Source organism: Etheostoma cragini, chromosome 4, assembly GCF_013103735.1.
Source record: "Etheostoma cragini isolate CJK2018 chromosome 4, CSU_Ecrag_1.0, whole genome shotgun sequence".
NCBI lineage: Eukaryota > Metazoa > Chordata > Actinopteri > Perciformes > Percidae > Etheostoma > Etheostoma cragini.
In genome coordinates this window covers 14,240,785-14,257,496 of record NC_048410.1, presented here as the reverse complement: position 1 = coordinate 14,257,496, position 16,712 = coordinate 14,240,785, and the positions used below count along the sequence as shown (strand labels likewise).

The 16,712-nt window shown below is 41.2% G+C and overlaps 1 protein-coding gene across 4 annotated transcripts in view; it reads left to right on the top strand.

Moving 5' to 3' along the window:
* Positions 1-16,712, top strand: part of LOC117944002 (low-density lipoprotein receptor-related protein 1-like) — an 87,000-nt gene that overhangs the window by 9,329 nt on the left and 60,959 nt on the right. For all 4 annotated transcript variants that reach the window (XM_034870501.1, XM_034870499.1, XM_034870502.1 and 1 more), the window contains exons 2-3: positions 7,014-7,136; positions 16,184-16,321. In XM_034870501.1, the coding sequence (XP_034726392.1) occupies positions 7,014-7,136; positions 16,184-16,321 (261 nt within the window). The remainder of the gene's footprint in view (positions 1-7,013; positions 7,137-16,183; positions 16,322-16,712) is intronic.

Here is a 16,712-nt window from a genome sequence, read left to right as displayed (position 1 = left end):
ATGAGAGTGGTTTCAATCTTATCATTTTACAATCTGCCAGGAAGCAAATAGGCGTTTTCCCAAAAGGTCAAACTCTTTTTCTGAAAGTCCTTCTTACTGTCGTTTTAGCTTATTAGAAATGTAGCGGTCCAAAAATGTGTAACGGCAAACTTTAGATTAAAAATGTAAAATCTGTAAAATCTGTAACATTATTCAGATCAGTGATTATGATTTACTGTGTTACTTGTATCAAATGTCTTGTTTAAGCTTTCCTTATCACAAAAATCATGGGGAGAACCCTGTCTCGTTAGCTGTAGGTGTTATTAGCAACGTTCATTATACTTCTGCACATGCATAGTGAATGTGAGAGAGCGTTCTAGAGAATCTTGTCACGTTCCAAGTAGCTTATGTGTCACACTGAGACTTGAAACTTTTACTGGTCTTATGAAAAGGCACTAAAGAATTTTATATAATCTTCTTTAATATGTTTCCCTAGGCTGCATACTCAGTAGGCTTAATTGTCATTTTACTCCCTGTGCAGCTACGTACACCATGTGCTCTAGCAGTCGTGTGGCAAAGGGATTTGTCTAAACTGACTAACTTTATAAGGATGGATCACACCTTGTGGTTTTCTGCTTCGTCCCCAACGCTACTGCAGAATGCGATTTAATCCTTATGTGGAAGTAAAGGAGATCGTAGCCTCCTCCCTCTGTGCTCCCACACCAACTGCAGTACAAATAGCAGACTTGGTTGATTACCACTCTAGGGTTGAGACATGGTGGAATCTCAGCCAGACATCCAAATAGCTCTTAATTAAGTTCACATTTGATTACTCTGCTTGGCTTAATGGGTTCTGCCTCTCACTACCACAAAGGCTTGTGTAGGTCAACAGGGTTTGTGCTCAGATCTGACCAGTAAAATCCAAACGGTCGCAAGCAGCACCGTGTTGTCCTGCGTGGCGGAGCCCCAGTTTACTTGGCAACAATCACGAGACATGAGCACATTCCTGATGTTAATTCTTCTCAGCTCTAAGTGCATGCGTAACATAGACTTATATAAACTTGCAACTTACAACTCATAAAATTATTGTTACACTAAACATTCATCCAGGGGATGAGCAGTTGAGCAGCCATACATGCAGAAAGAAACATCCTCAAACTTTTACTCTTGATGCCATCTTTCACAATATTGGTAAAATAATGGTGACTGCTGTAAAAACACGCTTTGTTGTTCATTCTCTATGGTAATCATAGCTAAATTCTGTCTAAACGTCTAGTCTCTATTGACTAGACTTCTACAGTTCCTCCAAACTCTGGCGGAAAGGTTTATTTAAGAGGCACAGTTGGGGCCTCTTCTTCTCTGTTTTGTAACATGACAAATTGGAAAACTTTTTTTTCCCTCCCTCTTCCTTCTTCTTACTCTCTTCCATTGCAAAATACTCAAGTGTTCGTTCGTGTCTGAGCTGTGGAGGAGGATGAGGAGGTGGCAGGCTGAAGCCAAATGGGCCAATATAGACAGTTTCTTCGTTTTTTGGTTCTTAGCAGATCAGGTCATCGCAAAGGTCAGCAAAACAGTCTCCTGCCCCTCTTGCTTTTTGCTCTGCGTCAGTCTCTTCCTATACGTCTTCCCATTTGGCTTTGTTGTGGCTGTTAGCTGTCTCATTACTGGCCAAACTTGGTCTTGTGTCGATTAAATAAAAAAAAAAAAGGCCTGCCATGCCGCTGAACTACCCTGGAAATCCAGAGTTCTTGCAAGACCACATTTTGAATTTGTTTAGCGAGTTACTCTGGCATTGAGTAATGTTGCTCATTAACCATACCTTTGTAGCCTAGCTGCACCAATCACATAGGTGTCTGATATAGGGCCAGAGGCGAGCTAAACAGATGACAACAATCTACCAGTTAGCTCCTCTGGTAGCTAAGCACATTGGGCTCTGGATACATCACCCTGTGTGTTGTTATGATTGGTCGTAGTGTTATCAAGTTGTGTGCAGTGAGATTTTCAAATGCACGCTTGGTGTTGCCCCTCGAGATGGCTGAACCTTAATCTTTTGGATTTAGATCTGGATTTCCAGGCTCCTAAAATATTAATATTAAACACAAAATAAAAAAAGAAATCACTTAATATTCTTTGTGGATTGCTTAAAATCGGTTATTATTCATTTTCTGCAGCATTTATGATGTTTTATTCTGTCAGATTCTTAAAATGTTTGAGCCATTTCTCCATGTTAAACTGGCCATGTTGCAGTGTTATTCCAGTCTGTGGCTCTCTGAAAAGAAAAAGTGTGTGTAAAGTGTTGGCCAAGTGGCCGTCATTGTCAAGATTGATTATACACAATTCAAGTTGTTCATCTTGCCCTCATATAAACCTCCATTTTCTAAATATTTAAAAAAGATAACAAAGCTTTATCATGTCCTAACAGTAAGTATTTGGGATAGCAGGACTAGCCTCTCCCCTTGAGAAAGTGCTTTAGTTTGAGTACACGCTATCTACAGTAGACTAAACTTGTTTTCTCAGCAGACATTGCAACATAACCATCCATGTATGCATGCCCAAATTAATATCAATGCCTGCGTTGTACTTCTCTAGCTCTGACCTTCTTGGTCTCTAACAGTCATTCTGACATAGACAAGGTGTGCATGTGAGTGACTTATGTTTATAAAAGTACAGGGAAAACCCAAGTCTGTTGCCTCACAGAGCCAGGTAGATTCCCGGGTTATGAAATTATACTTGTGGAACGGATGTAAAAACAGAAGAAAATACACAGTATTCTGCAAAAGAGTATTCAATTAGCTTTTTTAAGTTGTGCCAACAGCATGGTTCTATGAATGGCAATGTTGGTCTGTTGGTCAGTCTTGGTTCAGACTGAAATATATTGACAGCTATTTGATGGATTACAATGACATGTTGTACAGAAAATCATGGTCCTCAGAGGTGAAATGTTTGACTTTCATTGAAATATATCAGCATTTAGTATTGGGTGGCATTGGTTATGGATATCCAGGGTCCCCAGAGGATAAATTCTAATGTCTGATGATCCCCTGACAATTAATATAGCGCTACCAGTAGATCAAAGGTTTCATTTATGGCAAAGACCTGGTTTCCAGTGGAGGGATTGTAATAACTGTAATGATTATATGACCTTTCCTCTATTGCCGCCATGAGGGTGACATTTGTGGCTTGAAAGGACATGTCTCTGCAACTATTGAATGGATTGCCCTGCCATGCCATGGTCGGTAGTAATTTTGGACATCGTCTGACTTTTCATCTTGTACCATCATCAGATAAAAATGTTAGTTTGTCCATTACCTGCAAAACTAATGACATCAGCCTCAGCTGTACTTTGTGTTTAGTCCTAATTAGCAAATGTTAGCATGCTAACACACCAATCCAAGATGGCGAACAGTATGTTAGCCTTTAGGTCAAAGCACCGTTGTGACTAAGGTCAGCACCACATCGATGCTAGCATGGCTGTAGATTCTTGTTATACTGGGGCTGATAGATGGACATGGTTTGCAGGTTTGCAGATACTTAACTTATCTCTGACATTCAGGTTGATCTCTACTGTGAGGTAAGAGCTCTGGAAAAGTCACAGAACAGCAGTTCCGTAGATGGTGCAAATTGTCACTTGAATTGTGGCTGTCCAGTTGAAGGTGCAATACCTTACGTGGCCTGCTTTGTAGACCGGATTATATACTGCTCAAGCTCCCTTTCAACTCTTTTGTTGACAGCACTTTAAGTCCGCCGTTGAGTGGTGCGTGATGAGGCGGTAGTCTCAGTGTCTGCTGGAGCTTTGTATTGCCCTGGTTGATCTCAGAGGCCAACCTCCAACTTATTCATAGCGCCAATGTGGGTGTTGGAGGAAATGGGACTCTGGCTGGGGGCGAGGCTTGTGTTTGCTTTAGAAGAGGACTCTTCCTCCCAACCAGACGGAGCTCATCTTGGAGGACCATCAGACAACGTCGGGGGCAGAGGGCAGTGGATTTGTAATCTGGCCCAAATGGCGAGGACCCAAAGCATTTTCACTCAGCCACCATTTTCGTAAACACACAGGCAGCTCATTGATAGCATGTGTGACATTCCTCCATCCCATCTCAGTATCCCAGCCCAGCTCAGTCTGTTCTTAGATCTCCAGGCCTGCCCCAAGCTGTGAGAGCCCTGCCCCCCTTTGACTTGTAGTTTGCTTCCCTGCCTCTCCATTTGCTCTCATAGTTGCAGTTCACCCAGTTTTTTCTCCTATGTCATCATGTTCCATTTCCATCTATTTCCAGTCTTTTTCTGCTTCATTCATTTACTCGTCCTCCCTGCATCATTTCCTTTTGAAACAAAAGACAAATACATATGACACCTGTTATATTGTGCACTAGTTCGCAAAACAGTGAGACTCTCTTTAAACTTAGATATTGTTAACTGGTTAAATCCTGATTGTGTCAAATGTGTTAAAATGGTCTCCAGAGACGTATTGATTGTACTTGACATTCAGTAAACCTGTCCACTACAGTGCATATGCAATTTTTCCATACCGCCAACCAAAAGCAATATCATCACGTAAACTTATCTGCTCAAAATGTTTGACCCACAAGCAGTTGTGCTATACAAGGTTATCCTAAGGAGGGAAAAATAATTAAGAAAGTGACAGTTTTCAGTTATACTGTAATGCCATACTGTCCCAATTTTACAATTCTTTTTTTCTGTCTAGTTAAAATTTTTGGATGGCTGTTAACTGTAGGTCTTAGTAACAAAGAAACCATAAACAACTTCTTTTTTTTTCTCTCCATGATCTGCTATTTCCCCTTTGAACCTGTATTACAGATAATGTTAAAGTGAAGGAGGAAATGTCATTATTGTGACATATATTGTAAACATAAATGGCACATGCATTCAATGTCTGACCAGTAAAGTCAACTTGGAAACTGTGGCTGGACTAATCTCTACGGAATACTCTAAAATTTTGTGACGCAGTCGTGGATGTTTGTCAAACTTTTAATTTTAAAGCTGCGCTGACAGTCGTAAATGCGTCACAGTGAGGAATCGTGGATGCAATTAGAGGAAGTGAGATGCACCAATTGGCTGTTCTCTCCACCCTGGCCACCGGTGTGGTTAGTGCTATCTAGATTTTTAGCATTTGAGTTTGCTTTATTGGGAAATTCAGAGAAACTTACAATGGAAAAAGCAGTGTGCTGGGAGAAGAAAAATTGCCAAAAAGAGAAAATTTCATTGCCTTCACCTTAATTATATAAAACAATCTTCACAAAATTCAACATATATGCATTTATGTTTATAACTACTGTATTTAAAAAAAATCATGTTGTGATCAAATGACCTGAGGCTAACTGTGATGGCGGCTCTGGACTTTGTCTTCACTCCCTTTGCTTCCCTCTAAACATCACAGCTAGCTGAGATGGTGGTACAGTAACACGTATCGTCGCCTGCCTTCACCCTCACCTAGCTGACCTCCTGGCCTACTTCCTCTGGTCCCTGATATGCCTCTGTCAGCAGCATTGTGTGGTTGAGTCGGATGTGCACTTATCCCCCAGCCATTATTGAATCCGAGTTACAGCAGAATTGAGTTAAAGCATGTCTAAATAAACAATAGACAATAGACAGATGCACCACAACTAGCTGCTTGCTATGGCTTGTGTTGACACCTCTTAACCAACAAACAAACAAATAAACATACGAAAGAAGAGGGATGAGCGGCAAAGAGGAAACACTTTAACACAGGCCTGATTGCATTTCATGAATAATTCAAATTCTTCGGAGTTCTGAGAGAGAATAAGATGCCCTTCCACACACACACACACACACACGCACATACACTCACACACACACACACACACACACACACACACACACACACACACACACACACACACACACACACACACACACACACACACACACACCTATAGCAGTAGAGAGGTGGATAAGTAGGGAGTCTGTGAATGTGGGCAGAAATATGTCAGGTTGCATTAGGTTGAGCTTCATATCAAGATGTCCTTCACCGATGGAGAAAGCTAGCAATAAATGTAAATACAGTAATCCTTATTACAACTTCGGAGGGGGCACAAAATATTATAAAGTGGATAGTCCTTGTGCTCACCTTAGTGAGAAATGAGTTTGTTAGACATTTTAATAATAAATAACATGGGGGGCATGGAAATAAAAGGCTTGTTTATGAAACCAGGACAATACAAATAGCACAGCCTAAGTAGCCAATCCAGTAACATTTGCTTTTCTTTACTTTTATGATAGCTTAATGAAAGACCGCTCCAAGGTCAGCTCTTACATGTTCAATTAAGTTTTTAAAATCCCAAATACTGTGCACACCTTGCCCTTTTAGTTGCAGAAGACTAGAACTGTTTTCATTTATCCCACTCAGCAGTAAATTGTTGTATGAACCTCAATTCAGAGCTTCCCCTGACTGTCCCTGGGTGACTCAGCTTTGTTTTTGTGAGTGTGTGTGTGTGTGTGTGTGTGTATGTGTGTGTGTGTGTGTGTGTGTGTGATCAAAGTGTTTACTTGCTGTTCTGAAAGGACTTGAATTAATGTGGGTTTGATTACGCTCCCCCATTTGGCTGTGGCTGGAGTGGGCAGTTTTCTCTCTCTCTCTCTCTCTCTCTTTCTCCCTCTCTCTCTCTCTCTCTCTCTCTCTCTTTCTTTGGAAGGTTGAATTGAAAGAGAAATGGATGATATGGGTGCAATCCACAGAAAAACAATGTTCTTTGATATCCCCCAGACAGGTTGCATAACCAATACTGACCTGGATATTTAGGTGCAGCAAGTTTAAGTAAAGCCTGCATGTGTGTGTGTGTGTGTGTGTGTGTTTGAGTCTTTTTTGTATTCATTCTCTATCTCCTCCATCAAGTAGCAACTTTCCAGGACCTAATTAGGGCCAATGAGGGCCACTATTGACTCGGACCACCACAGACCTGCACGCTAATGAGACCTCAGCAGTAAAGATCACTGACACAAGAGGAGCTATTTCTTTTTCTTACAGAAATTAATTCACTTTCTTCTTTGTCTCCGTTCAGCTCCAAAGACCTGCAGCCCAAAGCAGTTTGTATGTAAAGACGGTGTGACGTGCATCTCTAAGGGCTGGCGCTGCGATCGGGAGAAGGACTGCCCAGACGGCTCTGATGAGGAGCCTGATGTTTGTAAGTCTTAAAAAACATAAAATGCTGAGTTCAATACATTGTATCCAAACACTTTCGTCTACCTTCTTGTGTAACCTGATTGTGAAATGAACAAATGAAATTTTAGTCAAACCTTTGATTTTAATTATCTGAAAAAATGCTACATTGTTCATGTAACATCTTCAACCTATCTGTGCAGGAGATTCTCTTTTAGCAATGTGCAAATTATGTAGAATGATTTGACTTGAATACTTTTCAACAGGTGGAGTCTCAAAGTCTAAAACCGCCTCAGAAATAGATTGAAAAGCTGCTCTGCAGGCTTTTAAAAATCTGTATTTTTTTGTAATCGCAAAGGAATGCTAATATGTTAGTGTAGCATTTAATCCCTCTAAACACATTCTAAAAGCAGACAGTCAACGTTGACTGATTAGATTTATTTGGCTAACCACAGCCAGGCTGGAGAAAACAGTAGGATGTTTTATCAGAGAGAAAAAGAGAGGTCATTCTGCTTATAAACAGTTCTGTTTTTTGATATACAGTAGGTGATTTCTTTTTGCATTAAGACCCACAGAGGATGCAGTCATGAGGAAAACCGAAAGTAGTACTAAAAAAACAGCCGTCATTTGAAAGTCTTCATTAGCGTGGAGATGTTTTGAGGCTGACTCCCTGGGGAAAGGATGAAAGCAGCAGTGTCTTTTAGGTCAGCCTCTCAGACTGAAAACCCTGTAGTTTTCTAAGAGGACAGAGGGCTTTGGGTGGGTAGGGGGTCCTGTGTGTGTGTGTATGTGTGTGTGTGTGTGTACATGCTGCTTTTCAGAGGTAGGGAGTGGCCTGGGAGAGAGTGAGTGAGGCCACGTAGAGTGCTGTCGTTGCAGTCCAGACGCAGAGGCTGTATGAGAGTAGGTCTGGAAGTCATTAGAGACTCGCCCAGAGCAATGGAGAAACCTGCTGTTTTTCACAACCTGCTCTTTTCCCCCCTTCTCATCTGTGGGCCAGCCTTCTTCTGTGTCTCTATCTGGGACAGAAACCACGGTGACTCCATTCTGCTCCAGTCGTCTGTTACTCCCTCTATCTTTTGTCAAATTCTTAGTGTCAGAGTGGAAAACTCAAGAAGTGAGTCCGACAAAATAAATGCCAGTCCTTATTTCCCCTTACTCAGACTTTAGGTGTTTTGTTTTGAGATTGTTATTGAGGAACGTGGCAACTAAAGGTGCATTATAAAAGTTGAAGTAAACACTAGCCTGTCAGGGAACTTTTAAATGGAATTGTGGCTTTCTTTCTGTTTGATTAAAATTAAAGGATACGCCTGGCGACATACTGTAGTTTTCCTTTGTCAACAAACCTCTTTAAATTACTAAAACCATCCACTAATTGATCCTATTAACAATCTTAAAAACATGATGTTTGATTCAGAACAGATGTTGGGTGTCAAAGCTGTAGCCTACTAAATGAATATCGGCCCAGTTAAATATGGTTGATTAACAGTATTTGTTGCTCATCAGATGTATACAGAAAAAGGTGTTGCCACCAGGATTGAAAATTATGCCATGTTGTCATAAGTTTTATGAGCTTGTATCCCAAAGTGTATGTACACCACCCATACACTGAGAAGTCTTTGCAGTTTTATTGTTGTGATAAATATGCTCTTTGTGAAGGTGCTTTTGCAGATGCTTCTAGTTGAAACGATGCACGAGAGAGATTTATTTATTCACTCATGTGGATGCAGCTTCACAGTGGCCTTTGTTAGTGTGTTGGCTATTGCCAGTGAAGTCAGTCACTGTCCAGTGCAGCTGCTTTGCCCTGCTGTGTAACCCCCACAATGCTGTTCTTTGTACCCCGGGGTGCTGGGTCAGACTGGCATAGAGGGATACTGAAAGACTAAAACAAAAACAAAATGCTTGTCTGGGCATATGACCTTTAGAGCATTGATCTGCATTCCTAATCAATGAACAATTGAAAACCATGCAACGGTGATAAAGTTTTGGTTTTGTCTTGATAGCCTTTGGGAAGGGTGGAGGCTCTCAGCTTCCATCTCCTCGGGCTTTAGACTTTATTGGGGTCCTGAAATATTCCCACGTGCAGTGAGTGTGCCCTGGAAACACAGGAAGTGTGTAACGCTGACATGATGTCCTCTGCCCCTGGGCTGTAATAAGGGCAGTTTTACAGACAGTTCCCACCTAGACTGCAATTAGCTCTTTAGGGTATAAAGCACTTTTGTAACAGTCTCTTCCGGAGGGAAAAACACAATCTTTCATGAGGTAACGCACGTCTCACTGACTCCTGTCAAAATAAATAAAAGGCTGCCTTCAAAAGAAATTAGATATTTCATCTAGTTACTCAGGTGTAATTTTATTCGGAGGAATTGTTTGGTGTGCATTTGATCGTTGGTAACATTTTGACCCAAACCCAGTGGTTTTCCTCTTAAGATATGGAATAGGAATTGATATATTTAAACCTGCCACTGTCTTCTAAAAGCCTCCACCACCCAGTCCAAATAGCCTACAACATGTCAAGAAAAAAACAACCTTTGCTCTACATGAAAGAGTCTATTGCCTTGCAGCAAACTGGCTGCAGGTGGGAGAGCATGTCCACACAATCTTCTCTTTTACGCACACTATCATCATCCTAAGAATCCAAAGCACCCCTCAATTTAAACTTGAAAATAAATGTAAGATCTGTAGTCTCATATGACTTCATCTCACTGGGATAGGAGTACAATAAAATGAAGTTATCTTTAGCACCCATATCAAATTTTTTAGCAGTTCCAAACTAAACGGATGTGAGGACTTGAGGCTAGGGCAGTAGAGAGGGCAAAGATGGCCCCTTGAAGCAGGACAAGAGAGTCCGGCCTGTGTTTAGCCAAGAAAAGCGTGTCAGGGGTTTAAATTTTAAAAAGACCATTATGTAATACCAGCAGGGCTCTCTGCAGAAGGGGGTGGTGCCGGACAGAGGCACCCGTACGAGGGTGGTGGTGGTGGTGGTGGGGGGAGGACTGTGAGTAAGCAGCCTGGGACAAGAAGAGAGATAGAGCAGGGTTTATGATGTGGGAGAATGTTGAAGCCCCCAACCCTGCTTGTTAAAGGTAGTAACTACTTTGTGTCTGATTAGTATCAGTAATAAATGACTACATCCTGTATGGGAGATTGCATTATTAAATACACAGCTTATCGTCTGCAGTGGTTGTTAGATTTCTGTCTCCTCGGGTTTCTTGGCTCGTACAGTGACGATTACTCTTATCCTCCTTTCCTACTCCCTTGGCTCTTTCCTGTCATTCGCGAAGATGTTTTTCTATGCAATAATTAGTTGTCTGTCCTTTTAAATTAGTTTTCTATTGCCCTAAGTAACAAATAAAAATGACTGGAGAGGGGCTTGGCACTTTTGTGGTGATTTAAATGAGTCTGTTTTCTGGGTAAGAACTCTAAGCCAAAACAAACCAAAATGCCTTTCAGATCTTAAGTCATTCTGGGGCAGCAGCATGGCCCCTCTCTGCTCCTTACGAGACAAACTTGCATAATAAAAATAGTTAATCCTCGGTCCACTGTGAGGAAATAAGTGGCGAATGTATCAAATAATAAATCTTTCCATCTGAGAAACAGAGTTGCTACGTAAGAACCTTATTCAGTGGGAAAATACTTATTTTTCTTCTTTCATCTGTGTCTGTTTAGAAGAGAAAAAGGGAGAAAGATATATAAAAAAAGTGTGTCAATGTGTGTTATTTGATTTTAATTATCTATCTTTTATGCATAAGCTTGTGGAATGCAGGATGAATGACAGAACAAATAGAGCTAGAGATCAATCTATTTATTCAGTTGTGGGTATGTGGTGGTGTTGTTCTGTATGAATATTGCAATTTACTTTGCTGATAGAACTGTTGGCTCAGTGGTTTTTGTGCCCTGAGGAGCAGTGGTCCTGCTGCTGTGTTTGGAGACGGCTTAGTTTGTTGTGCTTTTGAGAGCTGGATTTAGCCTTCCTGCTTTGCTTGTCGCCCTGCCAGCCACCCCAGAAGCCCCCCCAGGAAGGAATGAAAATGTGGTTTTGATATCTTGGAAGAAAATGGGTAAGGAGCGAGAGCCAGAGACCAATGATCTAATCATCAGAAAAGGCACACAGTCTGCCACCAAGGTGAATGCCAGATATGGTTATATTAAACGGCATTAATGCGGTCAATATGTATAAAAACATTGTTAAACCAAGATGTGAAGGAATTCATGTAGCTAAAAATGAACCCACTTCTTCTGGAGATGTGGTTGGAGTGGCTGGTTAATGTGTTGTGAAACACCTGCAGAATGAAATGTTTACATAGTAACTGTCAGAAATAAACAGTAGTATTGTTAGCATCAGCGCTCTGTGGCCAGCTGTTGCTGCGCCTGCTTTTTGGCTGTCTTTTTTTGTTTGTTGACAAGACTGTGTTGAGTGGCAACATGAAAATAGCATACTCCGATGTGAGCCACTTCGTCCTCTCTTAACCTAAATGAAGCTCTGGTGTTGTCATGTTGTTATCAGTGCCGTGTCCTAGTTGTTTGGAGTTTTGTTTCTTTGTCAGGGCAGATGAAGGAGGGAGGTCAATGGGCTCGGGACATATTGGTCAAGCTTTGGGTCCTCCGTCCAAGAAATCATGTCATGTGGGCCAAGAGCGTCATAGGGAGGGCCAGCTGGTTCTTGAGGACATGACCGTCAGTGGTCAGACAAACCCAGTATTAGTACATCATTAAGAGCTAGTGGCAGTAAACTGGTGCAACACTATTTATTCATGAGGTATATTCATGGATCAACATGTTAAATTATTAAGCTATATCTGAATGGTTGATATCTGTGAAAAGTAGCAGGGTTATTTTTTAATTATCTTGCTTGTTAGTAAGATATGTATGTGTGTTTCTACCATTTTTTCATATGCTGAAGCGTCTGTAGTTTTTTAGAAGAAACTCTAGGCGGTGGGTAGCCTTGTTGCTCTCTACAGTTGGCCTCATTTTGGCCCACATAAAGTGCCTTTTATGTGTTAGCACTGGCAGCATCTCGTTATTTGTTTGTGTGTTTTTTATCGGTTGAACAAGCATTGTGTTGACTACCATATTGAGGGGAAGCATGAACTAGTGAATGGAAAATCCCCACAGCCTAACAAGCTTTGGGCTTCAGTACAGCCTGATCCAGACCCAGATCCTGACTCCTTTTCAGTCAACAGGGCCTCTTTTCTGCTACTGGAGAGGAAACACAGATCAAGAGACCGTTTCCAAGATTAATATATCTGCAAAAAATGTTACTTGTGAGAGATAATAAAACTCAAGAGTCATGAAAGTATGAACTGTCCAAGCAAGGAAAATGTGTCTTTAAACTTTAATCCTAAAAAAGCACATGCTTATAAAGTGCCAGCTCCCCTTTCACCACTTTGTCACCGTGGTCCTTACCATTTCCCCGTCTCTCCCTCCAGGTGACCGAGACACAGTTCAGATCAGGCCTCACATGTGATGCTGCTTACAACACGGCTCAGCCTGCTTTGTTAGGGCTCACAGCCGATTTGTGTGATTCAAACAATGGCCTTAGTTCTCTCCCCCCCCCACCACACACACACACACACACACACACACTGTCCTCCCTTTCTAGTACTGGAAAAGTGCATGTGATTGACCTCTATGTATAGCGACTTAAATGCAAATGCAAGTGCAAAGTGTCTGAAATCCAGCACACAGCAATTGTTTTTGATAGAATAAAGGCTTTGTGTGGCTTTAATAGTGGTTTGGTTGCCTGTAGAAAAGTATCCATCAGGTGTAAATATCACTTCTATATTGGTATTGCACGCAATTTTGATGAAGGTTGAAGTTGCTCAGACAAATGGGTTGCGTCATACCGACCCATGGAAGAAGAAAATCTCTCCTGGCATCTGCTTACGTTTCTATGATGTCTGTAGCAGAGGAGTGAAGCCTTGGAACAATCTCTAGTTCTCCATTGGAAAATAATATTTAAATCTTCAGCCTTGGTTTTCACCCACTGGCTCTGTCACAAGGATAGCCTGTATGAGATGACGTTGGGAACATCAGGATGATTTTTCTTTTCCGTGGGGGCCTTTATTGAGCTAAAGAACAGAACAGTTGAAGCTGTACCAGCCAGCCTGTGTTGATCTGTCACTGAACTATTCAACAAGCTGTGTAGAGAAACAGAGCAAATAGAAACTTCTCAAAAAAAAACAAAAACGTTTTGGGCCTGCTAACCTGGCTCACTCAGAGGAATGTTAGGATAAAGGACCCTGTTTAATTCAAATTAGCAATGCCTTTTCCATCGCGGCTCCACCGACCCCTGCCAGCTCGCTCAAGAATGAAGCCTTGTGGGGCTCTGTCCACTTCCTGTGTATAAGGTGTTCCACTCGGTCTTCTCTGTCTGCCCTCCCTCTTATATATACACTTACTGTAAATGGGTCAACATATGTTGGAGGGAAACTCATGGGAGGAGATAAAGGAGAGTGAGTGAGGAGGAGAAGGAGGTAAGGTCAACACTTTGACTTTCCACATGGGCTGAGGAGGAGGAGTGCTGCGTTGTAGAGGAGTTTCAACAAAGATTCATGCATAAAAAAAAAGGAAGATGTGTGTGTGTGTGTATATGCAGTATATATATTTACAGTATACATACAGCATATATATATATATATATATATATACTTGTATATATGTACTGTATATATATATATATATATATATACATATAAATACATATGTAAATAAATATATATACAGATATACTTATATAAATGTATATATATGCACACACACACACACACACACACACACACACACACAGACACACACACACCCTTTAGCTGCACAGAACTACACTGAAATGTGGTTAATACTACTACTACTACACTTCCGATACCAAAATCTTCTCTTTTGCCTACAGCGTTGCATATTCACATTTGATCTGTCTTTTTGTGTATTTGTTTCACGTTTTATGTGTCTTCATTTGCGTCGTTTGTGTTATGGAACAGGAAAGGAAGATGTGTGGAAATGATTATGCCTATGGGACAATAAAGCATCTATCTATCTGTCTATCTGTCTATCTGTTTATCTGTCTGTCTGTCTGTCTGTCTGTCTGTCTGGGCTGTTACGATATGGAAAATAAAACCGAAATCGCGACACTCAGCTCCACAAACCTGTGTCGCGCTGTGAGAGGGCAGAATCGCGACACACCCCTTCCAACTCCAGAGTTATGCTTGTCGTCCCGATCCAGTGCTACCACATCTTTAACCTACTAGTAGTCATTTTGTTGCCTTATTCCTGTTTTGTCTGGTAAATTTAACTAGGTCAAAAATCATGAACCGGATCAAACCTTCCTCGAGTCTTGTTGTCCCGGCTTGCCAGAAAACTGGTTGCCAAGAAAGAGTTAGAGCACGTAATTCCCAATGTAATTAGAAATGATTTTTCAGACATGAAATCAACGCACAACTTATAATGTGTTAACTAGTGAGCTTTCAGATGTACCAGCAAGCATTATTGATCAGGGTAGCTGTATGCTTTTGTTGTAATTATTGTGCCAAAATACAGTCACTGTCTCCGGTGGGTATATAGATGGTCGGGCATCTCACAGACTCGGACAGTGGTGACAGAAGGTTGGACATACAGCACAGAGTTGTTGGCAGCACATGGACTGGTTGTATTTAAGGTCAGAAGTTGTGCTGAGTCATTCTTTATGTAGGATGAAAGACTGGTCAGAATCACAAGGCAGGAAACCTCATCCAAGAAAAATATTTCGTTAATAAGGCCATTAGGTAGAAAACCAGTGATTTTAGCAATACATTCAATTCAAACCATTCAGTTTTGGCCAAACTCATATTCACTCAAGATGAATATGTTTTCTTTCCCAGGGATCCCTAATTCATCTTTTTGCGCATACTACTATACCAGTCCTGCAGGCCACTACACCGGCATGCTTATTGGTGTTTCGCCTGTGGGTTGGATATGTGTATGCTGTAGACGTACAGGGTAGGTAGTTGTCTGTCCAGTTCCAACTAGGGAAATGCTGTATTTGAAGTTCTTGCTACATATTTTTTCTCTTGTGGCCATGTTTTGTAGCCAGAATGGTTCTCTGAATTTCTGACATGTGGTTCTGTCTGCTAAATTGGCAAAAGGAAAAGATGAATGTCAATTCATGATTGATGAGAAGGTCAAGGCTGAACTATTGGGGAATAATGTAAAGAAGAGAACAGCTCACTTTAGGAAACAATGGGTAACTATGCAAAAAACATGTCTGCTTCCTTGAACAAATCATTTTAGAATCTTTTAGAACTTTGTCTGGTACACAGGGATGAATTTGCCATTGTGATGTTCTTGCAGACACAGTATATGAAAGCATACAAGTTTCCCAAACATTAATGCGGATGTGGTACAAGAGGAGCTTACAGAGTGTATAAGGTTTCCCAACTTGTACAAAGTCATTGAATTCCAATAGGGGATCTTTTTTATGTATTCATAGCCCGATTGTTTGCTTCACAGCCAGGTTACTCTTGTCTTGTATCTGGGTGCATCTGGGTGCATTATGGTTTGTGATGAGACCCACCACAGCGGTGGCCTCCACAAATATGAAGGAACAGATAGCCGGATGTGCACTTACTGATGATAGAGAAACATTTCTGTGTTGCTTCAGTCTGACAAATATATTGTCAGACACAGTTCATGTTGACTGTTAGAAAATCTGTCATCCACTGGCAGAATGAAAGGCCAGTGTTTTGTAAAGATTGATTTTGTAGCATTTCTGCTTTACTGAACACTTTATAGTCGAGAGAAAATGGATGAAAGAGACAAAGGGAGAAGGCATATGACATGTGAAGATTCTAGGGTAACATTAATCTTAGGAAATACACGGTGCTGTCCCGTATGTGCCGTCATGGCTCTAAACAAACCGGTTTGTAATAGGGTTTGTGGAGTGGCATAGCTGGAGTGTTCACAGGTAAGGCAATACAGTGCAATATTAGTTATAGTTTGGTATGACTGGTATGACATTTTACAAGATGGTTTAGAGTAGCAAAACATTTATTCAGTTATACAACATTTTTAATCAACCATACTTGTTTTTGTCTTTCATAGGTCCACACAGTACAATATCACGGTGCCCTCCCAACGAGTACCAGTGTGGAGGAACAGAACTCTGCATCCACATGAGTAAACTGTGCAACGGGGCTCCAGACTGTACTGACGGCTGGGATGAGGGACCACACTGCAGAGGTATCACTGTCACTTGCTCACACACACACACACACACGCACGCACGCACACAATGTGTATAGAGATTAGAATGACCTCTCATAGATCCAGACCGTAGATATCCAACACCCCCTCAGCCTCTATGGAGAAAGGTCAAGGTATTTTCTCTGAAGATTCAGGATCGCTTCCTCAGCATATCTGTAGAGACAGAAAATGTACAGGTCGGATTACGAAACAAAGATTGATAGATATACAGTATATTTGTTTGTTTTTTCCATTTTATATATCATGTCTCACCTGATTTTTTGTGTGTAAAATCAGTGAATGTTAGAAACCTGAGGACTGACCTGTCAGTTTGTTTCATGTAGTCATCAAGATTCAGTAGCTGTAAATGATTTCTGTTTCTGTTTTC